Raw genomic sequence first — 27,534 nt, 5'->3', positions numbered from 1 at the left:
ATAATCAATAATTCCAGCGTGCTCCATGTTTACTACATTCTCTTTTCGGATGGGAATTGGAATGAAAATAAGATGTTGGAGGTAATATTTGTTGCAGGTATTTTGAATCTAAAAATCAGTTGATTTTAATGAGAACTGATACTTTGCTGGTTATACATGTATATATGAAAAATAGGAATATCAAAAGATTATACATTGCAAAGTTGATTCCCATGGAGAAAGCTTTTGTTTTTCATTGTTCTGATCTTCTTGCTTCTTTCAGTCAACCAGTTCAGGACAAGATCTCAGACATCGTGGTAAGTTGGTCTTGATTTTATAGAACATCACCGGTGTTAAGGCCATGTTAATTTCATTATAATTATGGATGACTTCCACTCACACATTAATTTTTGTCTGTGTACAAAAAAAAGTTTAGGGCCATCCTGTAAATTGTACGAAGCAGCTGCAAAATGAGAAATTATATGCCTTAATAATACTAATATAGAGTAAGTGGAATGCCAGAGTCAAAGAAGAATATCTAGATGTGAAAGAACAAAAATGAAGACTATAATTTGGTATACCATATTCCATGTGTTTAGTCATTTGTTTAGCCTTACTGACCATGTAGATTTCATAATGAAAGGAACTTTTTTTGCCAAACTTTTTATTTATTTACATACTCATGTCAGTTTTGGGCTTGCAAAGGATGTCATCCATATAATCAAATCAGAATGTCCTAATGTAAGAAAAAACTGCAGGCTCAATATGATGAAGTATGTGTTGCAGAAAAAAAAGTTTTCCGAGCCCAGAAAAAAATCACTCCCAACTTGATCGATTGGGATCAATCCAAATGTGTTTAATGTCAGCTGCAAATCTGGTACAGAGGTTTGAACAATTTCCTTTGGGAAATAAGCAAGGTAAGAATACTAAGATGATAAGGAAAGAAAAATGATTAAAGTTGGGCATAGAACCCTTAATTTTTGACTTGCAATGATCTGTAGGGCAATGACCTACAGTTCATAAACCTTAGTAGCAAGAGGGGGCAAGCTGTTCAAATAATAAGTGTATTCTCAAGCTTTCAATGATGAAAATGGACAGAGGAAAGATGTCACAAGAGTTTTTAAGTTGTAACTGAAGTATGGTCACACTTGTGCTAAGTATCCACTTAAGGGCTTTAAGTGATCACTACATGTATGGGCAGTTGGCGACAGCTGGTGTATGGTGGTCAAAAAACAACATGTACACACTCTCAGTTCAAAAGATAATTTCTATCTCTTGACAGTTACAATGTACGTTAACAAGGCCTACATGTACCTGCATTGGATGTTTGGTATTCTGGATCTGTGCCTTAACAATTTTAACCTTCTCCTTGCTGCATAACCCTGTAACCAATACACATTAGCTGTGAAAAGGCAACTTCAGCAATGAGAGGGTTAAATATACAGTGCTCCAGTACACGTACATTTGTAGCCCCATTAATGGTCCAAATTGTTTCCCACCCTTGCAGAAAGACGTGTCGTCCTTCTCAGACTTGGAGAAGCTGCTGTTGTACCTGAAGCTGCCGACAGGGGGCGCCAGGAAGCATGAGGAGTTCAAACCACAGAAGTAAGGAAGTCAGATCACCAATCTTTGACAATATTAGAACATACAATGTAAATGTCCCGGGAATAGAAAGGTCTTTTACTTTTGACTGCTATGGTTTAGGAATGTTGCAAAAATAAATGGGTAGGTAACAGACTTAGATACATCAGTTTTGCTTTAGTCTTTGTGACCTCTGTGTATGGACGTTTTATTTTCCTTGTGTCTGTGTGTGTGTCCATAGTAATTTGAATACAGTAGAGTGACAGGAAGTAAAGGGGAGAATGGAGTAAACGTTTTTTGGGGGGCAGTCAGGTCAAAGTGATTTTCCGGTACAATACTTGTCCAGTGTACTGGTCCCCATACGGTTAGTGAAGTTTCATGTTTACAATGTTTTATTCTCCTGTCTGCAGTGCTCAGCCCTCCGGTACCGCCTCTCGTGTGGAGCAGACCAATGCCCTGCACTGGATCCGCAGTCATCTGGAGGTGCACCCGGACACCTCCCTGCCTAAACAGGACGTGTTTGATGAGTACAAGTGAGTGGGACTGCTTCAAGTCTAGCATTGTTGTAATTTGTTCCATTGAAACTATTTGCATAACCTCACTGGACACAGCTCTAGAATAGACAGATAACACTCTAGACATACATGTATATGCATCATTATGTTTTGATCCTTTTTCCGAACTCCCCTCACTTCAAAATTACGCTATCGTAACATATCTAGTGGCACTGCTGTCATTCATTAGATTGATGCACTTTGTATAATCATTGAGAATGGACTTTCACTTGACACAGCCCTGTAAAAGTGTCTTTTAGAAATATACCATTGCGAAAGAGTAAAGATATAAGGTACATCCTTACCTTATATTTAAACTTATAAGCTGGTTCAGAGTTTGAAAGTTCAAACCCCCTGAGACATAAACCAAACATGTCTGAACATGTACTAAGCATGGTCTACTAGACAAGAGAAAAAACATGAATGACCTTTACCCATGACCTTGACATGGGCAGTTTAAAATGTGAACCAGCTTATTGTGATAGAAATGTTGCTATCACAAAGTATACAATTTAGGACCGATTCTGTGTATACGATATAAGAAGCATCGTTGTCTGCAGGATATTGTACAGAGCTGCATCTTCCTTGCTGCCTCTGCGTTTCTGCCTGCACAGATGAAACTAGTTACTGGTGTCTGTCCTGTTGTCAAGTTACTATGGCAACGGGCTAGAAGAGATCCAACTGACAACGTTTACTTTACCGAACAATTTCCATGTACTGTCTGTATGTATATGTCACAGTAGAGATGCCAATTCAGGACAATTGTCGATTGTCCTAGGACAGATCGCGATCACCAATTGTCCTAGGACAGACTGCGATCGCCATCTGTCCTAGGACAATCGGCGATTCTACATCTATAAGTACACAGCCCTACGTTATTGAAACATCACCATCCCTTTTCCCCAGGACCTACTGCGATAACATGAAGTATCGCAACCTGAGTCCCGCGGACTTCGGCAAGATGATGAAGATGGCATTCCCCAACCTGAAGGCGCGGCGTCTGGGCACTCGCGGGAACTCCAAGTACTGTTACGGCGGGCTGCGGAAAAAGTCAGAACTCCAGCCTCCCTCCTTCCCCTCTCTGGACCTCCCTTCTAAGTCAGATCAAGTAAGGATAACTTTTATTAGTGTGAAAGTTCCTCTGAGTTGGTGGTTTAGAGGTGAAAGTACTTTGGAAATGAAATGTAGTGAAATTTTTTCTATCATTCACGTATAAATTTTGTCGTTTCTGAAAACATCTAACTGTACATAACCTCTAAATGAAGTGTATACTATGTGCTCTTTTGTGTTAGAAATAAGCACCGTGTTGTGATGTCACAGAAAAGCCTCCTTGCCTTACTAGCTACCCATTGGTAATTTGCACCACCAAAGAGCACACATAAGACAATAGGTTTGAAAATTACATCCTATCTTTAGATGTTTTCAGAAATGACTAGAAGTGCGTAGACTGTCTTTATGTGAATGATAGACCTAGAAATGTCATTTCAATGGCATTGTAAAACAGCTTAACACAACAAGTTAACTCACCAAATTTACAGCAGCCTTCTTTTAAATTTGAATGGCACTTCTATTACCAGCTTATTGTTTTGTAGACTACGATAGTTTCACCCACATTTTGCCATTGATTCACAGTGCTTTTTTCATTATGCTGCATTTGCCCATCTCTTTAATAAAACAAGTTAGAGTGACCTTTTTTGTCAGAAAACATGGCAAAATTGATTCACAATTATGTAGATGACATCGAAAATACGTTGTTACTTAAGTAATAGCATTTTATGATCATTATATCATAGATATTTTTATTATATTCAGCAGGTAAACTCATCTGCAAGCCTACTCCAAAGCCTGTCGTGTCCAGCAGAACAAAACGACGACCAGATTGTGTCGGCGGCAAGTTACCTGATATGCGAGTGGGCGCAGGGCACGCTGAAGCGGTCGTTCGACACCGTGCTTGACCTCGCCCGGTACCTGATACTCAACAACGTGGTAAGGTCATGGTCAATCGCAAAGGAAACAACATTTGAGACACAATGGATCTGTTGTGCTTAGTGCTTTCCACATTGTAATATAATTCCAGTGTTTTTCATAATAGGACTAAAATACATGTAACATAAGACCACACCAATCTAATTTCTTGGTTAAAGGATTATAAAAACTCCCACCTGACCCTGTTCACCCCGCGGAAACTGTGTGCACCAAAGTACAAACTTTCCTCTGAGATTCTGTTTTCATGTTGATTTTCCAATCTAGCATTTTTTTTTAAATTCCGTTAACCAAGAAATTGAAATGGTGTGGCCTAAGTAATCTATGGCAGGTGCCTTTAGATAGATATATGTTTCCTTCAATGTTTGAATCAAGATACCATTTATGCAAATAAGAGGCCCAACATATTGTACTATTAGCTATGCATGAACTTTTATATAGTCAAACCTGTACAAGTGACCACCTTTACATAAGGACCACCTGGTCTGTTTGACCATTTTTTGGTGGTCCCTTAGACGATTTGTCCCATTGACACAAGCGTTGAGAGTTCTGTCTATAGTGACAACCTGTCAACATAAACCAGATTTTATTGGTTCCCCGAGTGGTCTTCTTGGACAGTTTTGACTGTACGTTTAACAACAGGTACAGATTAATCAACCTACGCCAAAAGACAGTTACAGTACTCAAGCAACTAGATAATATTTTGAAACAGACGTTTCAGACAGCATCTTTCGTCAGTGGCTAAAGGAAAGAACTGGAGAACCAGGTTTTATACAAAAATAATAATCAACGAACTGTAAATGCATAAATGTTCGCGGTGGTTTTATGTTCGCGGTTTTTGCGGTGAACTTTCAGCGCGAACTTAAAACCACCTCGAAACTTTTTACCCACCTATGACTGTAGCACTACTATTGTTTCAAACGCGAACTTAAAACCACCGCGAACAAGCCATTTTCTGCCTACCGCGAAATACAAACCACGCGAACTTAAATGCATTTACAGTATTTTGTTATCTTCCTGGACAGGTGTATTGTGACACCTGTATTGTATCTCACCTGTAGGTTTCCCGGGCTTCGACAGCTGCCTTCACGGTACTCCACGCAGGTGACAAGGCCACGACTTCACCACGGGCTGGCTCAGCCAATGGGGGAGCCTCACTGAAACCGTTGCTGTCACCATCACCGTTTGGGAAACCACTCGATGCGAAACAACAGTTGCAGCGGAAAATCCACAGGAAACAACAGGTAGAGTTATCTCCTTCAATCTCTTCGAATAAGTTCTTTTGTCAATTTATCAATTGAACCAATAAAAGAAAAGTAAGATAAGCATTTTTTTGGGGTCAAATTTGTACCATTTTGGACTAAAGGGTATCTTAAACTAATCAAAATTATCCTGGAGAAAAATACAAATGTTTTTTTTCTGTAGGAATATTGGATATAGGAGATTCTTTTTACACAACCAGGTAATCTCACCTGCTAACGTTTCGATGTCTATCAGACACCTTCTTCAGAGCTTCTGTCTGGAGTACTGCTTCTCACTGCTATAAGTATCCGATGTAGGTGGCGCTTTTGCGGTGAGAACACTGTCCCAAACGTGGCTAAGCTTGTACCCCCCTCGGATACAAGCTTAGCCAGATGAAATTATTTTCGGATGTTGGAATATTATTTTAAGTGTTCTTTCTGTAATCTTTTGCAGGCTGAGCAACTTAGGAAGTTGCGAGAAGAGCAGGGAGTACCAACATCTCAAGCAGCAGAGCAGGTCACCCCCCCACCAACACCCACCAATCAGGGAGCATCTTTCCAGCTGTCAACCAATCAGGTTCCAGTTTCCCCCATCAAGCAGACCAACCAGGTTGCAGCTGTCATGATCAAAGTGACGAATCCTGTGACAGCTTCCCCTATGAATCTGACCAATCAGGTGCCTGCTTCCTCCATTGCTCAGGCAGATAAAGATAAAACAGTGACCGTGACATCAGCGAAACCCTCCAGCTCAGGGGATGTAATCAAACACAAAACAGAAGACAAAGGACCAACAACAAGTAAGAAAGGTGACCAGGGTACTGGAGTGTCAAGTTTCTTGAACAGTGGGCCTAAAACTCAGGATTCTCGTAAGGCAAGCGCAGAAGCTGTGAACTCAGGAAAAGCATCACAGGGGGAAAACTTTGCCACATCAAGTGCTGCTGGACAGACAAAGAAGATGGTAGCTCCAGGGGAGAATAAGACCGTTGTAAACCCTGCAACGATCATCCTGCAAGGCATATCAGACACTAGTAAGACTGTGAGTGCAAGGGTCGCGTCTTCAAGGGACTCAATGACTTTAACTGTCACTTCTACAACTAGCTCATCCCAGGGAAACTCTTCAAACAGTGCCTTTGGAAAGCAGGCCGGCAAGTCAGGTAGAAAAGAAGCCCCCGGCCAGGTGACAACACAGAGGACAACACCAAACGTGGTGGTCGCACCGAAGGGCAGCATTCCCACCATCGCGGTGACGCTGCCATACATCTACAAACTTGTCTCACCTGTCGTAACTACGTCCTCTTATTCTTCAACCACTCCAACTACCTCGTTGCAATTGAACGCTGCTGTATCCAGCCAGAAACCGTCGACCGCAGCCATGCCTGCTGGCACCGTCCTCTCTACGGGCGCAGCGCCAATCATCCGGGTGGTTTCCCTGGCAACCACGGGGGCTCCGTCGGCTTCTATTTCAAGCGCGTCGGGTCAACTGGCAGCCCTTGCAACACGACAAGTGGCAACCAATCAGAACCCTGGTACTGCAGTCGTTGCAGTCCCACAGATATACACAACAAGCAGTGAAACCACCGTGGCTGTTCCCATCGCTTCGGTAACGTCTGTTGCCAAGGCAACATCAGTTACCATGACAACAACATCATCCCTTGTCTCGGCAACATGCAAGGCTAATGTTTCTATGGCAACAGCGTCCGAGAAGAGACCGGCTAGTGAAGCTTCGTCTCCTGCAAAAAGACTGGCGGTGAGCCGAGTTGGGGACGATACATGGAGGACAACAAACAGTAACACGCCACAAAACAGACAGAGGACTGCACCGCAGTCAGAAAACACGCCACAAGAAGGTTCCCTCTGCACCCAGACAGTGGCCGGTACACAGCAAAGGCAAGGGCTGTCACATAACCCACCTTTGCAGGTTGTTAACGTGAACACGCTAGTTGCTAATAGCAACAGGTTGCCACAGGAGGCCCCGCCTAGCAACCAGAGTAACGGCGGTGAGTTGAAGCTGACCACACCCAGTCAGGACTTACTATCACCAAATCAGGAAGTCAGGAATATCATGCAGCAACCTGCCCACCCCTCCTCAAAAATGGCATCCTCCAACCCAAGCACTCCTGGGAATAGAAGCAACGGCAATACTCCATTGCAGGAGATTACAGAGTTGGTGGACTGCCAGTATGGGTCAAATCTAACATCTCCACTTTCACACACCAACACTCCCGCCCCGAGGAGCAACCTGCCCTCCCCCTGTATGGAGATGGAACAGGCCTTGAGGCAACAGACTCCATTAGGGCAGGATACAATGATGGCTTATACCACTCTCGCACAGGAGACCCAGATAAATATTCAACTGCAGCAAAAGGTTGTCCAAGATGCCGTTGACCAGGTAATCCAGTCCACCACACCAATGTCTACCCCACGAGCCACCCCTACGCAAGGAATGGGCACCCCCAGGGCCACCCCCACCCAAGAAATGCTGACTGCCAGACACACGCCTACATGCATGTCCATGTCTGCACCCAATAGCATCCCGCCAAGCCCTGTGGATGCACAGGAACCCTTTTCCTTCATGCCCATACAGCAGAACCCAGTGTACGATGATGCTAGCATCAACATGAACACTTCCAGCCCCATTAAACCCATGCAGAGACCAAGGGCGACACACTTTAATGCAAATAACTCCAACTCCAACCCCGAATGGGCAGACAAACAGCAAGCGAACCCTTCTTCCAGTCGACCGCACCCCCCACCAAGTTATCAAGAGACTATAGCACAGAGGAGCAGCAGCAACAACAGCAGTGTACAAAAACTGGGAGGCGGTTCCGTTTTCCGCAACCCGAATAACCCCAACGAGAGTGCGGCCGTTTTCAGGAGTCCAACAAATGGGCAGGACCACATACAGCAAATCAGACAACGCTTCATTCAGGAGAGGCTTGGGCAGAACAGGTTTTCCAACCACCCGGCGTACGCGATGAGACGAAATCCGCATCGTAACCTCTCCGGCGGTTCGAACTCCTCGTTGACGTCTCCCTTGGTTTCGCCGTGTAGCAGTCGCAGCATCACGCCGGTGTCCCCGATCATGGAGCACGGAAACCAGATGGATGCGAGTTACGGCGGACTGAACCAAAATACCGGCTCGAGAATCCACCTTCCTCAGTCGCCAATTTACCCATCAGGCCATGCTGGTGTGAGCTACTCGGTGCAGAACCGTAACCGCCACCGGAACTTATCCGGGTCGATTCTGTACTCGCCCCACCACCAGTCTAGCCTGAGTGCGCAACTGAGGGCGTACACTCAACAGATGCATCAGCAGCAACACCACCAGCAGCAGCAGCAGGCTGTTCCAACAGATCAGCAGCCTCCCACCACCTTCAGGAGCCAGTCAGTGCCGTTACCCGAACTTTTGAACAACATCGCTGGTTTCAATAACTATAACCAGCAGGTTAATGTTAACCAAGACTACACAAACATGCAGAGCCAGACAAACGTCGGTACCTACACGGCGAAACGAAACTTGACGGAACTGTTGGAGAAAGAGAGCGCTCAGGGTTATTCCGATGATCCGACGTACCAAGACGTCAGCAATGCCTTACAGGCTAATGCAGGGAATTATCAAGAAAACATTCTTCAAACTGACTTCCAAAATGGCGGCCAAGGTCAAGAGGAGGTGCAAAATCAGGGATATGGTGTGGACCAGTTCGGAACCCAAACGTGGCCGACTGGCGGGTCGGGTAGTGCGTCGCCTGACCTGATCAACGAAATTGCGGCAAACCTGGCCTCGATGGAAGAGTTCAGTAACCTCGACAGCAACTCTTTGTTTGATCCGAGTAAAGTACCGGACTCCGACACGCCGTCGACGCTAGACGACATGACAAGTCTCCACGACGTCGGCTCGTTCCCCGAAATGTGCGACGACACGGGCGCGCAGGGCTGTGGCGGCAGCGTAACCGGGATGGACGTGTTGGGCGGAAACGGTAACTTTGCTCTCACCACGAGCACGGGATATGGCGTGCAAGGATGGTGAGAGTACTGATGTGATTGTTCTTCACACCCCTTTGAAAATGGTTTAGTCCAAAGCTGCGTGAAAGTGTGTGCTGATGGGTGGTTCCATTTTCAAGGATAGGGATGGTGTTGTACATAGTCTTTTACATGAAAGAGTCACTAAAAAAATGTACAGTCAGATGATCTATGGAAGATTGTCCTGCGGGCTTAACAAGGAGTTTGTTTAAAAGGGGAAAGGTCTGTTGTAACAAAGTACAAAAAAATGTATGAATGGGGAGTTTTTACAAAAGTTGTAAAATATCTTGAATCTGTTTAACCAACAACTGCTCGCACCAAAAACATTTTGCCGTCTTTTGCACAAATTCTGTCAATCTGCTAGACAAGGAAATGAAACAAATGCTCTCAAATTTCAAATAAGCATTTTCGCGTCTTGAACAAGTTTGAAATGGGAATGTGTGGTTTGTAGAGAATATTGAAATGTACATTTTTCGAAAGCTTTGTAAGCACCTCACACAAAACAACCTAGATGCAAGAGAAATGGCCATGGTATTTTTGCAACATCATACAACTATGGGATAAAAACAGCACCTATCAATTACCTAAATATTTGTCTCTCTTTTGTAACATTTTACAGGATGAACTGCCCAGATTGGTTCACAAGTACAAAAAAAACTCAAAACTACAAGTTATTTCAGTAAACATGAAACGAACATTTGGAATAAAAACAAAATATATCTGAAATGACTTTACTGGTAGTTGGTTGGTAGGGTTGATTTTCAAACAGTGTGCAATAATAGTGAAAAGCAATAAAATACATACAGAAATTGACTTGAAATTGCGAGGATCTTTGGCGGATAAACCAAACTTTCTGGTGTTGAAAAACGATTTTAGAATCAGAGCATCCCTCCGAAAAAAGCTTTGCACTAAGAAGTAATGGCTTCTTACTGGGATTTTGCTTTGTATATATGAGAAAGATCATTTGTTTAGTAATTCTCATTAATCTTTGGCATGTCAATCCATTGAAACAGCAAGATTTTAATCAAATAGCGTCATTTTCTGACAAAAATGCCACTTTGTATACTCTGCTTCCTTGTCTTGGTGCTAGATGTTCTGTAAAAGTAGCTATGAAGTAGTTACAATGAACTAGAAAACTGTTGGTAAAGTCGCCAATAAGTGAATACAGATTGTTAAAATTATTAAAATTATTGTTCTTTTTATGATAATTTCATTGTAAATGATATGATTTTAGTTTTATGTGAAGTTTTAAAGCCTTTTTTGATTCCTAAATATGTGTACGATGCTACGTTGTCAAATGTCCTGCCTCAAATGTTAAGACCACTCCATGCAGCCACAAAAGGTTTTTTGGCGATTCTAATTCTTTGAAGGCAAACCTAAATGTGATGTACGCCAAAAATAGTTACTCAAGCAACTGGATAAAATTTTGAAACAGTCAGACATTTCAGACAGCATCCGCTATCTTTCGTCAGTGACTAAAGAAAGATCTAGTAGAACTAGTTTTAAAATTTTATCCAGTTGCTTGAGTAACTATTTTTGGCGTATCTTATTACCTGGATGTCTAACCTTCATCAACATAGATGTGATGTATTAAATACCGGGATGGCTCCTATTCAAATTCCACCAATGAGAACCTTCCAAGATAACAGCATTGATTGATTGATAGACACATTGATTGACCTGTAAATGTTTGTACTTACTATGACAACAACGAAGTGTACAAAATACGAAGTCTATTGCACTCTTACAACAGCTAAGAACGGTTCATGTATTTTATATCGTACGCCCTCGTAGTTTAAGGACCGGTTCAAACTAGTTCAAGCTGGAAATGAAGAACAAACCATTAGGAGTTTCTTAAATTGTTTCTTCCAAAACCAAGAGAAAAACATCAACATAAAGCTGCTGTTTTGAGACCACCACTTGAAGCTCTTCCAGCACTGTGTGTGATTTTTTTACAAAGAGGGGCTCTCAAGTTGTTAATATACATCTTCACTTCCCCTTGCTTGCTGTACATTGATTGATGTACTGAAACTACATGTATCATGTAACCATACAAAACTAGCTGCCCATTTTGCTAAAAAAATATGTGAATATGATGGTGTTCTGATGTTGTCATGGGAACCACAGGGCCACTTTGTAAATTTCAGGGAGGCAGAGGCTACTGGAGCTATAACAATACCTTGGCCAGTATAAGAATAGAAATTGGCTCTGCCCCTGTGGTGTTGCCAAAAGTTGTAGCAACCCAGCTCCAGTTGACCTTTGATGAACTTTACTTGACCTGTGACCTTTGGTGTGCTGTGCTGTTGCAGTGACCTTGGTGTGCCTGGTATACAGAATGTGTGCAAATGTGTCATATTTAATGTTATAACCACTGTGCTTTCTGTGAAAAAACCCAATATCCTTATGTACAGCAAAATAACACACCTATACAAATAGATTCTACATAACGTGATCTTGCCAGTACATTTTAAACCATGTTGATCCTTGAATCGTATTTGTACAGCATTGTTTGTATGGTTTGTGTTGAAAATTGTTTTGTTTGAATTTGTTTTGGTTTTTTAAGTTGTTTCTTTTATTTTTGTTGTGTTGATTGCTATGCTATTGCCTTGGAATTGCAATGTGCTGATTCTGACTCAACAGTAAAACCAGTGGTATTTGTTATGTTTGTACTCCTATGATTGAGTATCCATTCAAGCCATAATCACAAGTACATTAGTATACAAAATGTTCATGTTGACTAGACACAATCCAGTCACTTTAAAAGATAAAAAAGGCCTAGAATATTAATCTCCAAGCAGATGAACGAAGGGAATATTGTTGTGTTTTTCTGAGGTACACGTGTGTACATGTACCTAAAAAAACAGTAGCCTAAAACATAATGATTTCTTCTCCAGACATCTGCTTGGAGATTACAGAATGTGTGTTTTGTTCACATTTAGTACAGCAATAACACAATAGTCCACCCCTGTCCTAGACTTACTTGTATGTATGTGCACAATTTATGACAACTTGGAAGCCACCAAATCTAAATGTTTAAAATGAATACCCAACCCCCACTTCCTACCTACCGACTTCTGATACAGTCCTGGTTTCTACAAATGAGAAACTTATTGAAATAGTTTGTCGTTAACTTTCTTGTGCTTCAGACTCTTTGACCAATAACCTCCTTGGTTTGACACATTTCTTTTGTTGACTATTTTCCGCTCCCTCAGATTTTCCTTTTGCCAGTTTTTATATCTCTTGAAAGCATGCTGCTTTGTTATAACTAAATTTTATCTCAGAAAATACTGTTGTTCACTAATAGATTTCTGTTTGTCCTGTATCTAAGATTTGAAAGTAAGTCACTCATTGGTGATGCCTAGTGACTTGGCTGTTGAAAACAACAATAGGAAAAAAGTACAATGAACTATTAACTTGCAAGGGCTACTATGTAACGTTAGGTAATTAAATTTCCTGGTGTTCATTGTATAGAACCATCTACATTCCTGTTAACTGACGTGATATCGACTTTGACCTCCCATTGTAAAGTCACCTTTGAACTCTTGTGGCGACCTTTGACCTGTGAATTTGACGTTTGACCCACATGTTGGAAATCTCCTGTCTTGTTTGCATGATGACTGTTTTTTGACCTACGTCATGTAGGAAATAAAATTTGGAAAACTCTCATTGTTTTTTGTGTTCTCGCTTTCTGATAATTTATAATACTGTCAGGGAAATTATTTTCTTTTACGGGTAAAACTTTCTCGTTCCGGTGGCGTACTGGTCGCATTAGTTTTGACTTTTGGGGTTCCCGGGGGATGTCGTCCATACAATCAGACCAACATGGCCTTTATAAAGAATATATGTACTGCTGTTAACTGAGATCTGGCTAAACCACCCTTCTAGTATCTAGCAGCTATCCCCAAGTCAGACGCAAACCACTTGTAGAGCGCGTACTACAGGACATTACAAATATCAGCGATCGAGGTATCATTTCCAGTAATGATAGGTTTCAGACAATACGTAAGGGGTAGGCAGCCGGACCGGGCGGACGGCTTCTCGTAAGCAATCCATGCGCACTTTGTCATTGCACCTCTTTAGTCGTGCGTTTTCTTCAGACGATATAGGACGTACATGTACACAACTGTAGTTCCAAAGGTCCTCCTCTCAGGAAAAAGGTACGACTTATCTCATTTTAACGATCCAGAGAATAAGAGAAAGATGTACGTAGTTATCTTGTCCATTTTGTAATATTGACACCAGAAGCGTATTCGGTCGCAATTGTCAAAAGGTAACGGCGTAATTGGATCCATAGAAAGCCAGTAAATAACAATCTGGTCCGTATAATATTGAGTCAATAATTGACCTAAGCTCCCTTTTCAGTGTATTCAGTCAGAAGAAATCCACTGCAATTTGCGGATGATACAAGTATGCTGCTGCCACGGAAACCTTTCAGTGTGTTAAGCACGCTACTTGGCTGTTTGTATTGGGCTGCGAAGACGTCACGATAACATTTTTAGCAACCCAAACTGCGATATCGTAAAAACTCAGCAACAAATCCGGTCCCGATGATAACGGATTAAAACCAGTATCAGCCATTGAGAGGCTTCTCATGTTACAGTAGCTCATGAATCAGAGAAACATTTGATTTAACTTCTATGCTCAGTTTTTGTGTGTTCAATTTCAGGCGTAGTCGTGCCCTCGACGCCAGTTGCAGACGACACTATAGCTAAAAATCTACGGCTCTTCGTTGGGTCGGCGTCACACTGTCAACAACGTTCTGTCGACTTCGTTGATCGGTAGAAGGTTTATTGGAGGGGGGCTATATCGCAGACAAGTGTCAGTTGTGACACGGGAAGAAGAAGAAGAAGAATAATAATCACTAGAAGGTCACCAAATTCCCAAATCGCCAGAGAATCGAGCGCGCCATTTTGCCTGAAAATCCATCCTGTCAGTTTAGACGTCTCGAACCGATCGGGCGATTTCTAGAAGCCGTGCAGTGATCGAGAAGACCCCGACCGCACCACGGCCCAAAATGTGATATTAGAGCTTGGGAGTTATTTTCCATCTGTGTGACAGCGCCTTAACGTTGCTCTTGGCGGCATAAGAGGATACTTCATCACCATGGACGATATCTTGAGCAGACTGGCCAGCCTGACGGACAGGTTGGAAGTAATGGCGGACAGACTGGTGTCTGCCGAGGGAGAGTTATACGGAGTCACGCGACGCGCTGCCGAAACCTGCAGAAAGGAGAAACGTCGCAGAGCCGAGAGTAAGTTAAGTTTAAATCCTCCCACACCATAAGGTGTAACCTGCGTTTCATAGCCCTGGGCCACACTGTGGTGCAATCACTGCAGCAGGGGGTTAGTCCACTGGCAGTGGAGTGTGTTTAGCTTCCATACTGTTTCATAAGTATGTGCCATTTTTATAAAGTCTTTGGTATGACTCAATGCGCCTCTTGCCTGTCTTGCCAGGCAGGCTTGTACATGTATATACGCACAAGTGTGACAGGGGCTTAACACTTTGCCTTGTTCGTAGCAACCTAGCCTAATAATCAACATAAGATGCCGCAAATGTAGTTTGACTAAGATATACTTCGCAACCATTTTAACGTTTTGTACTGTAGTGTAGTGTAGTGTAGTTGTTTGACGTAGTATCATTATTTGCTTCCCACATATTTGATTCGTCTTGTACCCTGGAATAAGGGACCTCAGTTGAACAATTTAGCGTTCTATTTCCTGTAGCACTATAGAACAAAGGTTGCACGCGTACGAAGGACTACTCTCCAAGCAGAGCATGGGTTTCGGCTGTTTTTTGACGTGTTTTAGGCGTTTTTGTCGGGCTTTCTTTTCTACTTTGTCATCTTTTTTTTGTCTGTGGGTTGGGTAGACAAAAAAAAAGATGACAAAGTAGAAAGCCCGACAAAAACGCCTAAAAACACGTCAAAAACCAGCCGAAACCCATGCTCTGCTTGGAGAGTACGAAGGACACTTAAAACACAATGTCCTTGTAGATGCTAATCTTTTGAGTGTGTTTGTCAATTATATCATGCAAGCCTCCTCCCAATCTCTTTTCTCGCTCCAGAAACCCTTTTGTACCCTCGCTATCAGGGCGCCCCATCTCTCATACTTACAGACACTTGTTTGTAGTGCCACGCTAATTATATGTATCCCGTTTGTCATAAATCATTGGTTACAAAAATCTGATAACTGATATACACACACGACTATTGTTACTCGTTACAGGTCAAGCGACCAAATGTTTGGCTCAAAAGTTTTCTTCGGCATTTTTCTCTGGTAGAATTTATTGTCTACTTTATCTAAGGGTTCTAGTTTTTGATCTTGGATTATGTTCGACACTACGTAAGGGAACATAACGTGTTTGCGTCATTCTTGGCACATAACTCTTTACATCATGTTTTTATTTACTTTCTATCTCTTGTTCATTCTGTTCGACAATAACAGTTATTAAAAAAGTTCGAAGGTGAAGTTGATAACATGGTCTATGAAACATCACAAATATGCAGATAAGCTATGAGATTGGAAGCCAAGTTGGTGCATGTAATGTGCAGAGGCACAAATATGCTAAGTAAATAATTATAAGCACAAAAGCCAGACATGTAGATGAAAAAAAAATGTACTGTAAATGCATTTAAGTTCGCGTGGTTCTTATTTCGCGCTAAGGCGAAAATGGAGTGTTTGCGGTGCTTTTAAGTTCGCGACAGCGCTATAGTCACATGCTGCTACAGTATTGGACAAAATTTTTTGCGATGATTTTAAGTTAGCGGTGAAATGGTCGCCGCGAACACCGCGAACATAAAACCACCGCGAACATTTCTGCATTTACAATATCATTTTACTCACTCATCATCTATTCATACAAAAATTCTCCCCCTCTCAGATTCCACCCAGATCACGTATCTATGGGAACAGCACAGACAGCAAGAACAGCAGCTGTCCATGGCAAAGGAGGTCAGCAGACTGCAGGTACAGCTCAACCTGCACAAGCGGATACAGGCCAGCAAACTTCGTCTTCGTCCTCCAGGTGACCTTGATTTTCACACACAGCTTACCCTTTAAGAATTTCCATATAGACATGAAATATTTGAAACAAAGAGGAAAAGAATCACTAATATTTTTGATATTATATATCTATATATAGTACAGCTCAGTCGATTGGTTTGTTCGCTCATATTGTGACCAACCATATTGACTGTAGCTTACTGTAGTATCATATCTAGATCTTCTCTTTGAATTTGGTATTAATTGAAGCAGCATTTGTAATTATGACATGACAGAAAACAGTGGGTTTTTTTTTACACAGCCAAGATGAAGTTTTACAGGAAGAATATTCAAAAACTTCTCAGTTACCCTGCTCAGGGCCTGAATAGAATGTACTCTACCGCTTGTTGTCGCATGGTGGCGTTGCGCCAAGAATGCAACCAGGGGTACTCATATTGTTTTCTAGGTTGTATCACAAGAACATAAATTCTTATGAACTACTAACCACTAAAAGTTGTTTAAAAGTTCTGTTTTAATTTTCAGATCCGGCCTATGCTATCAAACTGGAACACGAGCGTAACAATCTACAACTGAGTCGTGCACATGCGCTGTCCAGACTTGCCGCGAGTAACAGTGTGCGGCAGAAACTCCGAGAGAGACGAGAATCACGTACCAAAATAGAGTTCAACCCCTAACGTCCAGAAATGATTGACTGGAGTATTTCTTATGAACAACCTTTGACCCATTGCTGACGTCACACTTGCGAAAGGTCATGTACGTGTGCTGAGCAATCGTGACGTCACAGTCATCCTAAAGGACACTATCTCCAAGCAGATGTTGGGTACAAAATCGCAACATTTCCTGATATGCTGTTTTTCCCCCCTGGCTGTTAGTGTAGAATACTGTCAGAGCAACATGTTACGGTTTTGTACCTAACATCTGCTTGAAGATTACAAACGACCAGTAAAATGCGTGGGTTCAAGCTCTTTGTGTTGCAACGTTGACAGAGAGTCAAACTCTCTCCTAATGACAATGGTTTTTTTAATACTTTGTGTGACAAAAATCTTATAATTCTGGTGCCATTTTGCTAGTTTTATTTTTTTTTCTATTGAAGGAACTGCTTTGCTGGTTTTAGTTTTCTTCCTTCCTGCGAAAATGGTATGGTCGATGGTATTTGAAGGATATTTGTTTATACAATGTACATAAACTTATTAAACTTGTTTTGAAATCATATTCGACTCAAAGTGCCTTATTTCAATATCGAGCCTTGAAGTGAAACGTGATATTTTCATATGTCCCAATATCGTTGCTCATTTAATACACGTGGAAAAACACTATTAATTGATATGTAAACCCGTATCCCATTCTGTGCACCTCGCTTAAGAGTATACTAGTAGAAAGCAAACAAACACGTGTCACCATTTGAAGAACATTGACGCCACCTTGCGAAAAATGACGAAACAGCAAGGCCGTTTACAAAGATAAAAAGTTACAGAAGTCTTCAAAAGTTTTCACGATGTCAAAATCAGGTAGAGAGTAGCTGAAGAATAGTTTCTGCTAAGGAATAGCCAAACATGTCGAAGTCCGGCTCGTACTTCCTTCCAATGCGCTGAGCGTCTTCAATTTGTATTTGTCGATAAAAATCCCACATCTTTTCCTTTCCAAGAGCTGCTTTTACGTGAGGGAAGACGTTCTCTCTTCCTGTGACGCCAGCGTTTTGAAAGAAGATGTTTAAGTCCTTCGCTAGAGTCTCCGTGTGGGCAACGAAGTCAAAATTAACCTGAAAAGAGAGAAATGCAGTCACAATGTAATATCTTGGTGCTTTCCATACACGCCAATAGGCTACAAATACAGCAAATGCCTCATAGAAAACCAGATCTGCTTCCACTCAAGCGCTTGGAAAGGACGTCTACGTACATGATAGAAGAAAGACTGGCTTGCAATATTAGAAACAGGTTTAACTTTTCCCAAGAAAATCTCAATCTCTTTCGTGACTTTTCTGTCAAAATAAGCAACATAACAAACAATCTGTGTACTTACTTGACAAGGTGGACAGTAACTGGAAATCAGCGCCCAGTGTTCATTTTTCCATCTACCTGTGTCTTCTGTTACAGCTCTTATGAAGGCCAGAAATGGAATTAAATAGTACGTTTCATTTCTAGTTTGAATGACGCCGTAGTTCTCGGTGTATGGAATCTGCAAAGTTGTAATGGTTTAATAACAGTAACCATTAAAACAAAGAAATAAAGATAGACATAGCGTCATTGATAAATTATTTATAGTCAAAAACATGCTGCTCTTTGGCACTAGTGCAAAATGCAGTTTAAGTAGTTTTGACAAGAAACACTAAAGTCAAGGACATACTTGTTAACCCCCATGCTATAGCTTTTTTAACATTTCCGTATATATCACATATCATCAATCGCCATAAAGAGATAGAGAGAGGGGGTGTATCTTGGCATTTTGAATTTTATTGCTTCTCCACATCGATATAAATTAAATGAATGAAATATATCTAAATATTAATCATCTCAAACCAGCTTTCTGGAATGTATAGTACTGCCCAGGAAGTGTTCTTTCAGCATTTCCAATGAGTACGTTATATCAAAATGAATAGAGTATTCCCCACCTGTGTTGTTGATGTATTCCAACCGACTGTTTCCAGCATATCTTGATAATATTTGTTGTAACGGACTTGCCTCCCTGTTCCGACGAAATAGTCTTTTCCTCCGAAGAAAAATAAGTATGACGAGACCAATCTAAACACAATAAACGTTTTGTCAGCTTTCGTTTAGCTACATGTATTATGCAGATACCTTATGAGACAGATATGCTTGTGTCGAATGTATGCAACAACTACTATTCATCTCTTTACATAATTTGATTTTGATCTAACGAAAATTAGATTTTGGGCATCAGCGGACTACCTGAAAACCCCAATTTCACGGACGCCACAAAGTACAGTTGTAAAAATTACAAAGTTATACCAGCAGTACGTTTCGTTGAAAGAAGGAAACATTTCCAAGCGTTTCTCGGGCTTTCAGAATTCTTTAGCGGCGAGTATATATGTTACAAAGTCAGACGTTTGGGCAGTAGTTTTCGTGTCCATTGACTTCCAAAATGAAAAAAACAAGGCATCTTTACGATGTGACATCATAAGTATTTTAGTGACTGACCTCTCGAGTGGATTGCGTACCACCAGGAGTTTCTTGTAAGTCTTCAGACGTCGCATTTGCTCATCCTTTGTGTATGAAGTCAACCGTTTCATCGGTGTGGTAACCTGGCGTTCCCAGTACTCTTGTTGAGTGAAGTTTGTCCCGAACTCCAAGTTGTAAAGTAGAGTACTGGTTGTGGTGCTGCCGGTTTTGCCAACTTTGCAGTACAGCACTTTGTATCTATCACTGACGAAGAAGCTACCCATCCTGCGGGGGGACTGAAAAACAAAATAGACCTTTGATATCAGACAAAAACTCAATATGGGTCGCGTCATTATGTTAACAAACAACAAGTCGAAGGCAATTGCCAACGCCTCCCTTAGGCGTTAGCGTGCAAGAACAAGAACAATTGATGCAAAAATATTGCTATGTCAACAAATAACACCTTAGCCTATGGTAAAATTGATGGACACCATGACCATATGTAGAACAAAGTCACCGACCTTGTTTGCTGAAGAATTCCCTTGACAGTACTCATCCAGTAGGTCCTTTCTTCTGGCCTGTTCTTGTTCCAAGTATTGCTCACCGCTTGCCGGTCCCTTCACAGGGAGTGGTCGAGGGGGCACCATGTTGCTTTTGTCGTAATGATCTATCAAGTGATAGAGGTAGTTCATAGTGCTATCGGCCACACAATTTTATTTCTCAAGCTCAATCTCTAGCATGATGACGCCAAAAGTATTTTTTTTACTTCGGTTTTTGACAGACAAGGACGACGTGGCACTGCACTCAAGTTTTTTTTATAACTTTTATTAACAGTGCCACGTACAGAAAACAACATACCCATTTTCATTTTTATACACCTGGGCGAAGTGAGGAAAGTGCCTTTCCCAAGGGCACAACATCGGTGGCGTCAGGGGGATTCGAACTCGGGACCTCTTGGTTCTGAGTCGAACACCCTGCCGTTACGCCACACGACCCCAAGTAGTTACTCAAGCAACTGGATAATATTTTCAAAATTGTATCCAGTTGCTTGAGTAACTACTTTTGGTGTATCTTATTACCTGGATGTCTAACCTTCACCAACGTATTTTTAGCATGTTGCACCCATGTCTTCCCAGATATTTGCCAGAAGCAGTGGGTTCTTTCATTCCTTGACCTTGACCTTGCACAGTCGCGGGAAATTTGGGACAGCCTAATATCTTCGTGTTGAACGTTACAGTTTCATAATGACTTTTCCAGTGCAGATAAACTTTTATTTTAACACAGCAATCTCAGGAAATGACTCAGGAAATAGTCAAACCTACCCGCAACATATGTATCAAGACGAAAGGGTGCCCGCAAGATGCTGACGTTCTCATCGTAGAATATGAAGCCAAAAATCAGTACAGCGATTCCGACAACGAAAATGCACTTGGCTGCTTGTGAACTTCTCGGGTATTCATCGGCCATGGTTTCAACCTAGGGCAAAAAAAACAAACAGATCCGGTTCGTGTGTAGGATCTGATGTTGTATGCGTCCTGTGAACAGGAAAATAGAGCATACTGCTAGTTAATCACACTCAAGATCCCACTGTCTACAAAAATACACATTTTATACTTCTGGCCTTGTCCCCTGACTCGGTTAAAATGTCTGTTGTTATTGTCACCGACGTTAAGGATTGCAACAGACGGTCCATACTGCTTGATCAACCTCAGATTTAATTCATGTATGTTATATTTCTACCGACGTTTCTAATTTTCAATGTGAATATGTTTATGCCCGAAGTGGGATAGGAATCATGGAGTAAAAAGTAGACATCCAGTGTCAGAGAGTTTAAAACCTGGGCTATGAGAAGTTGGAATTTGTAGCTGTGACTTCCCTAGCCTGGACTCCAGCCTTCTTAGCTTCCCTTGGGAGCGGAGCTTGGGTAGGGGAATAAAGCTAAGAAGGCTGGACTCTTGGCTATGACTCTCCAGGGTGCGCTACTGGGTAAGCTTGAAAAATTTGTTCTTGGTCGATGTTTATTTGGTTACGGACTAGTTTGCTGGAGTTGAAATGATACCACAGGAAAACATGAATAGCTATCATAGGATTAAGTATTCAGAAAGATTAAACATTTACCAACCGACTCACAAGCCAGGTTTCCATGGAGGTAACCCTAGTCTTATAAATCCAAAACCAACAAAAAGTATATCCAGGACAACAAAGCTACTGCTCAATGTGAACACTGTGCACTTTTCTGTTGTTCTTTTTTATCACTATTGATATCTTTATCAATGGGGTGTTGAAGAAAGAAGAATGGTGTAGTTAATATTCAGTCTTACTGCGAGGTTTACAGTCATCCACGTATCTAAGCAAATGCATCTTTGTTTTGGTGACATGGTAACAGAACTAAATGATGACCGCACCCAGCTTTTCGAAAGCAGTTCAATGAATATTTCGATGATGATAGCAAATGTATGGTTATTGTGGCTGGCTAACATTTCAAATATATTATTTCACATCCCTATTGGTTATTTTGTTTTCATTTCTGAACTCTGAACAGTGTTTTGTTCACAGCTCGTGAAGTGAGGTATGATAGAGGAGGTCAGGTCATGAATTCGAATACGCAGTGTTTTCATAAAATTAAGATTTTCTGTATCTGTATCTATATAGCCGGTATAACCGCCATTCGGCGTAACACACCAGTTTTCGTAGAGTAATTTTCCATACACGAAGAGGAACAAAATTTGATACACTTATAACATGTAGGTATTAAAAGGCTGATAGATGTGCTAAGTTCTGTTTCTCTTTTTCAATTAAAATATGTTTGCGAAAAAACTGTTATGACCACAACTGTGGTAAATTCTAGAATAGCGATTCAAATTTGCTTTATGATATAGCAAAGAACAATTCTTCGTCTTGTATACATAACCACCCTACCGATGCATCTATAGATAGATAAAAGAAGAACTTACCTTGAAAATGCTCCAGTGCTTGTTGTAACGGTTGGACGTCTAATGCATGACATGGAACTAACACGCATGCGTAATAAAGCATTCCCAAAGGATAAGTTGACAGAATTAACCATTGATTGAAGCTGTGATAGTATAAGCCAGTCTGAATGTACAGATCAGGCTAATGTCAACATTGTAAACTACGCCAAGCAATAGATGCACATTGTGCCATTTTCTTTTTGTTTTGATATGAGAAAAGCTACAACGCCAGAAAATAGGTAAATGTGGATGTGATTTTCTTATACCGAATGGCGTAAAACGGGAGCCATATCTATATCTGTAATCCGTCAGTTTCTTAATGCATGAATCTTTGTACTCTCTCGCCCAGTAGTTGAACACATGGAGAACATTGCTAAAACGCACTAAAATACTTAACGAACCTTCCGGTTTCCTCATTCACAAACTTATTTTCTGTCTTTTTTTTGTACAATTCTCTCGCGGCGGCCAGGACTGGTACTGCAGATGAGGCTCTAATGGATATACCATTCCGATCGCGACTTCCTAAACTGCGTCACGATTCACTTAGTTACGCAATGATCATTCTAATAAAGCCTAGGCAAAAATATAGACAGTTTTGGAAGCTTTTATTCTTGCTTTGATATTAATTAATTATGATTAAAAATGACCTGATTAAGAAATCATATAAATGAAATAAATTGCATAAAAACGCCGGCAGGACAAGGGTTAAGACATATAGACATGAAACACACCCCTAATATTCACCATAAGTCACGTGATATAAACTTCAAACGCAAGACTCTCGGTAGTTTCCTTCATTTACCAACTTTTTTCAGTTTATATCTTCTGTATGTTAGCGATAAAATGCATGTAATAGATCTGAATAAACAAAAGCACGAAGCAGTCGCAATAGCTATTGTCATGTTGGGAGGATACTGTCTGCTTTTGAAAATATACACGTATTGCTTTTCTAGCAGAATGGCTTTGAGTTGACAAAACAGCACACCGGTCACATAAGTCACAACAAACAGTGTAAAATTCGTATGGGACATCTTATTGCATTTGATCATACGCTTAAAACGTCTTTAAAGATGTCTTCATAAACGCATTGTCAGGTAGAGAGTAGCTGAAGAATAGTTTCTTCTAAGGAATAGCCAAACATGTCGAAGTCCGGCGCGTACTTCCCTCCAATGCGCTGAATGTCTTTAATTGGTATTTGTCGATACAGATCCAACATCTTTCTCTTGCCTAGACGTGTTTTTACAGGAGGGAAGACGTTCTCTCTTCCTGTGACGCCAGCGTTTCGAAAGAAGATGTTTAAGTCCTTCGCTAGAGTCTCCGTGTGGGCTATGAAGTCAAAGTGAACCTAAAAACGAGGGAAATGAAGCTGCAATTAAATCCGTTTCCATTGTATAATTGGATTTCTCAATGCTTTACACGCTCATACACCACAATCTACATCAAATGCCCAATAGAAATTAACCCGCTTCCAGGTACAATCTGTCAAGCAAGTAACGTTAAGTGAATGAATCAAGTAAATGAAAACAAGTTTTGTTTAAACTGAAAGCTCATATATGTTGCTAAAACACTCGAGAGCACATTAACTCTCAAGTGTAACAAACAAACAAACAAACAAACAAATAAAAAAATAAACAAACAAGTGGTTACTTACTTGACAAGGTGAGCAATAGTTAGACATCAGCGCCCAGTGTTCATTTTCCCATCTATCTGTGTCTTCCGTTACAGCTCTTATGAAGGCCAAAAATGGAATGACATGGTACTTTTCATTTGTAGTTTGAATGACGCCGTAGTCCTCGGTGTGTGGAATCTGGAAAGTCGTAATGGTTTAATAACAGCAACAGTCAAAACAAAGAAACCCATACAAATATACTAGAGAGAGGAGGACGTATATTAAGATCTAAAGAATTATGTTGCTTCTTAATGTATATGTCTCTTGATGTATGTTGTTACTGTCATCATATAAATCAGCTTTTGCCGTCTGGAATATGATGCATATGTTGCCCATATAATGTTCTTTCAGCCTTTCAATGCGTGTAGAAAAATGAATAGAATATTTCCCACCTTCCAGTCGATTGTTTCCAGCATATCTTGATAATGTTGGTTGTAAAGGACGTGTCTCGTTTTTCCAACGAAGTAGTCCTTTCCTCCAAAGAAAAATAAGTATGCCGAGACCAATCTAAATTGATAGGGCAATACGAAACGTGTTGTCAGTATTCGTTGAAATATTACTACAAAAACAATATGAGACAGATCTATATGGACGTTGCCTAAAATTCATGAAAGAAATACGTTTGTTGTCTATTTCCCCATATTTTGGTAGGAGGTTATGGTTTTGCTCCATCAGATGTTTTTCACGATTTTGTAGCTGTGACTACTGATCTAAAATCGGACTCAAGTCTCGTGTCTATTGACTTCGGAAATAAAGAAACAAGACATCGTTAAGATACAAAAATCACAAGTACTACTTTTACGTACCTCTCGAGGGGATTGCGCACCACCACGAGTTTCTTGTAAGTGTTCAGACGTAGCATTTGTTCATCCTTTGTGTATGAAGTCAACCGTTTTAATATCGGTGTGCCACCTTGCTGTTCTAGGTACTCTTGTTGAGTGAAGTTTGTCCCGAACTCCAAGTTGTAGAGTAGAGCACTGGTTGTTGTGCTGCCGGTTCTGGCGACTTTGCAGTACAGCACTTTGTATCTATCACTGACGAAGAAGTTACCCATCATGCGGGGCGACTGAAACAGAAAAGCAAACTTTGGGTATTTTTTTTTCATAACATATGGAAATATTTATTTATTCATTACATATGGACTTCGTTACTTTGTTCACCAACAAGTCAAAAGGCAATTGCAAAAACATCCCTAGTAGGCAACCAAAGCAATATTAGGGCCCAAAAAATAGAAATAAAAAGATGCTGAAGTCTTAGTGGTAGTGACATTTCCTAACATTGTTTGGCACATTTGCGTAATAACTTCATACTTTAAGCATTTTAAAACCGCGCAAAATCGTGCTGTACGATGATCTCCTTAGTTTCACGAGCCTACAAAAACTCCGGCCACAATTTTCAGTGAGTTCTCACATCACAACGACGTCGTGATTTTGCATGAATGACGTTGCTATACATTGTGATGGTGTTATTTGAACTAATCATGTACAGAAATGACTAGATAACTTGACTTTCAAAATCCAATTTCCGGGCCATAATATTGCTTGGGTTACCTTTAAAGGGTTTGCGAGCAAGCAAGAAAACTTGGTGCAGAACCGTTTCCACGTCAGCAAATAAGAGGTTAGCCTAATTTACAATTGAGACACATAATATGTAGAACAACTGACCATGTCTGATGACGAATTCTTCTGACAGTACTCTTCCAGCAAAGCCTTTCTTCTGGACTGGTCTTGTCTTGGGGATACCATGTTGCTTTCTGCGTCGTCATCTACTAAGTAATAGGGGCATATCTCATGATGCTATCAGCCACTAGATTTTATTTCTGTGTTCAAACTCTAGGACAATAATGTTGTACCCTAGGTAAGACATCTTCGAATTTTGACAAGAGCAGTGGATTCTTTCATTGCTTGACAGAAACTGAAGTTACACAGCATAATTTCTGTTGGGCGTTACAGTTTTATAATGACAATGACAACGAAATCCATTGCATGTTCATGCCAAACATGGTCCGAGTGCATTAGGTAACAATTGAAGTAAAAGAAAAATAACATTATGTTATATCTAAATCTATAGAGTCTCTTCTCTCCTCTTGAAACATGTGTACACATACAAATTCTGATAGTTTTTCAGTTGCATCGTAGTTTTTAGATGACATGACATATGTGAAAATAATGATCCCTACCGATACAATTTCATACTTATATTCATGGCGAGTGATTGAATAATAAAACCTACCCGGAACATATGACCCAAGGCGAAATGGTGTCTGCGACATGTGGACCTCATCAGTGTAAAACATGAAGCCAAAAAGGATCACAGCGCCCCCGGCAACCATAATGCACTTCGCTGCTTGTGAAGATCTAGATCTCAGCCATTCAAGAATGCCCATGGTTTTAACTACGGGCTGAATCGTCCCAGTCTGTGTGTGATAACGTTACGTCCTGTGTAAAAACAACAACGGCAATAAAACATAATGCTTGTTAATCATATAGCCTCGAACTCTACTCACGCCATTGCCTATAATATGCCTATCATGATATTTAATATGAATAGTTGCCAACGTGATTTTAAAACCGTCCTCTGTCATATCGACGACAGTGTCACAGACAGATATAGGATATATAGAAGTATACTGTCATCCTCACCTATCTCTTACCCAAGGGGCACAACTAGGGGGGGGGGGGGGGGGGCTAGATCTAGATGTTTACGTACGGAACTAGTGGAAATAACAACTCAAATGCGCATGGTTTGAGTTGATGACATTTACATCAGACCAGGGGTGTTAACAACCCACAACTCGACCGCCATTGGCTAATTGTCGGTGACGTTCGGTGACGTGCTAGCAGCCATACGATTGGACCTCGCTAGACCTCGCTAGATAATTACTGCCCAACGTTTAGTGTATATGGGGGGGGGGGGGGGGGGGGGGTTGCTCAAGCAAAAGATCTGACTAGCCCTGAAGAACGTTTAGCAAATACTCATACTACAATATATGTTAACTCCCCAGAACACTGTAGTGATAACACTACTCTTTATAGTAGTAATGATAATAATCACATTCCCGTCCAACGGGTTAGATGTACAGATTTATTATTCACCAGGTTGTATTATTTCAGCCAGTAGGTACCCGTGTGAGTAATGAGGCTGTTGTAACGCACTCGAGGCACCTCCTCGAATCTCGAACACGGGACCCCTTTTTTGTCTCTTCCGAAAGACGGTGCAGCTCCGACAAGGATACCCTTCCCGGCATTCGATCCTGGGTCTCCTAGACCAACTAATTGGAAACGGGAGGCTCAAATGCGAAGCCGCTATTATTTGAGCTACAGGGACCAAACCAAGGCCAAACGTGGTCTAAGAGTGTAAAACATCAAAACTTGGAACACTGCAATGTTATGTACTATCATGTGCTCGAACACTATAA

General features: G+C 41.1%; 3 protein-coding genes and 2 long non-coding RNA genes across 6 annotated transcripts in view; 2 read left to right on the top strand and 3 right to left on the bottom strand.

Moving 5' to 3' along the window:
* The window catches only part of LOC136425749 (DNA-binding protein RFX7-like), an 18,682-nt gene extending 5,658 nt beyond the window's left edge, over window positions 1–13,024 (top strand). The window contains exons 2-8 of one of the 2 annotated variants that reach the window (XM_066414692.1): window positions 263–296; window positions 1,487–1,584; window positions 1,971–2,093; window positions 3,021–3,222; window positions 3,930–4,100; window positions 5,159–5,341; window positions 5,793–13,024. In XM_066414692.1, the coding sequence (XP_066270789.1) occupies window positions 263–296; window positions 1,487–1,584; window positions 1,971–2,093; window positions 3,021–3,222; window positions 3,930–4,100; window positions 5,159–5,341; window positions 5,793–9,365 (4,384 nt within the window). In that variant the 3' untranslated portion in view covers window positions 9,366–13,024. Of the gene's footprint in view, window positions 1–262; window positions 297–1,486; window positions 1,585–1,970; window positions 2,094–3,020; window positions 3,223–3,926; window positions 4,101–5,158; window positions 5,342–5,792 lie in introns of both variants that reach the window. The other variant, XM_066414691.1, reaches the window with a different exon arrangement.
* Window positions 13,025–13,388: 364 nt separating this feature from the next.
* Window positions 13,389–17,569, top strand: LOC136425750 (uncharacterized). The gene is made up of 4 exons (XM_066414693.1): window positions 13,389–13,515; window positions 14,025–14,609; window positions 16,238–16,381; window positions 16,882–17,569. The coding sequence occupies exons 2-4, from the start codon at window positions 14,462–14,464 to the stop codon at window positions 17,031–17,033; spliced, it is 444 nt and encodes a 147-aa protein (XP_066270790.1). The 5' UTR covers window positions 13,389–13,515; window positions 14,025–14,461; the 3' UTR covers window positions 17,034–17,569.
* Window positions 17,570–17,623: 54 nt separating this feature from the next.
* On the bottom strand, window positions 17,624–18,539 carry LOC136425752 (uncharacterized). The gene is made up of 2 exons (XR_010754122.1): window positions 18,379–18,539; window positions 17,624–18,118 (listed from the first exon to the last, which is right to left on the bottom strand). It is a non-coding gene; the product is annotated as an uncharacterized lncRNA (long non-coding RNA).
* A 431-nt stretch (window positions 18,540–18,970) lies between these two features.
* Window positions 18,971–20,465, bottom strand: LOC136425751 (uncharacterized). Its single transcript, XR_010754121.1, has 3 exons — window positions 19,997–20,465; window positions 19,515–19,771; window positions 18,971–19,097 (listed from the first exon to the last, which is right to left on the bottom strand). It is a non-coding gene; the product is annotated as an uncharacterized lncRNA (long non-coding RNA).
* A 2,570-nt stretch (window positions 20,466–23,035) lies between these two features.
* LOC136425511 (carbohydrate sulfotransferase 10-like) lies at window positions 23,036–26,700 on the bottom strand. The gene is made up of 6 exons (XM_066414390.1): window positions 26,349–26,700; window positions 25,781–25,881; window positions 24,923–25,182; window positions 24,509–24,623; window positions 24,099–24,254; window positions 23,036–23,792 (listed from the first exon to the last, which is right to left on the bottom strand). The coding sequence occupies exons 1-6, from the start codon at window positions 26,500–26,502 to the stop codon at window positions 23,538–23,540; spliced, it is 1,041 nt and encodes a 346-aa protein (XP_066270487.1). The 5' UTR covers window positions 26,503–26,700; the 3' UTR covers window positions 23,036–23,537.
* Window positions 26,701–27,534: the final 834 nt, after the last annotated feature.

Source organism: Branchiostoma lanceolatum, chromosome 19, assembly GCF_035083965.1.
Source record: "Branchiostoma lanceolatum isolate klBraLanc5 chromosome 19, klBraLanc5.hap2, whole genome shotgun sequence".
Classification (NCBI taxonomy): Eukaryota; Metazoa; Chordata; class Leptocardii; order Amphioxiformes; family Branchiostomatidae; genus Branchiostoma; species Branchiostoma lanceolatum.
The sequence above is the reverse complement of the archived record's forward strand: the minus strand, read 5'-3'. Positions and strand labels throughout refer to the sequence as shown.

Bases quoted from the DNA above. Each gene is read 5' to 3' on its own strand.
- LOC136425750 (XM_066414693.1), top strand. From the start codon at position 14,462: ATGGACGATATCTTGAGCAGACTGGCCAGCCTGACGGACAGGTTGGAA. The intron at 14,610-16,237 runs GTAAGTTAAGTT...TCCCCCTCTCAG, and splicing joins GAAACGTCGCAGAGCCGAGA to ATTCCACCCAGATCACGTAT. The intron at 16,382-16,881 runs GTGACCTTGATT...TTTAATTTTCAG, and splicing joins ACTTCGTCTTCGTCCTCCAG to ATCCGGCCTATGCTATCAAA.
- LOC136425511 (XM_066414390.1), bottom strand. From the start codon at position 26,502: ATGGGCATTCTTGAATGGCTGAGATCTAGATCTTCACAAGCAGCGAAG. The intron at 24,624-24,922 runs GTACGTAAAAGT...CTATCAATTTAG, and splicing joins GTGCGCAATCCCCTCGAGAG to ATTGGTCTCGGCATACTTAT. The intron at 23,793-24,098 runs GTAAGTAACCAC...CCTCGTTTTTAG, and splicing joins ACTATTGCTCACCTTGTCAA to GTTCACTTTGACTTCATAGC.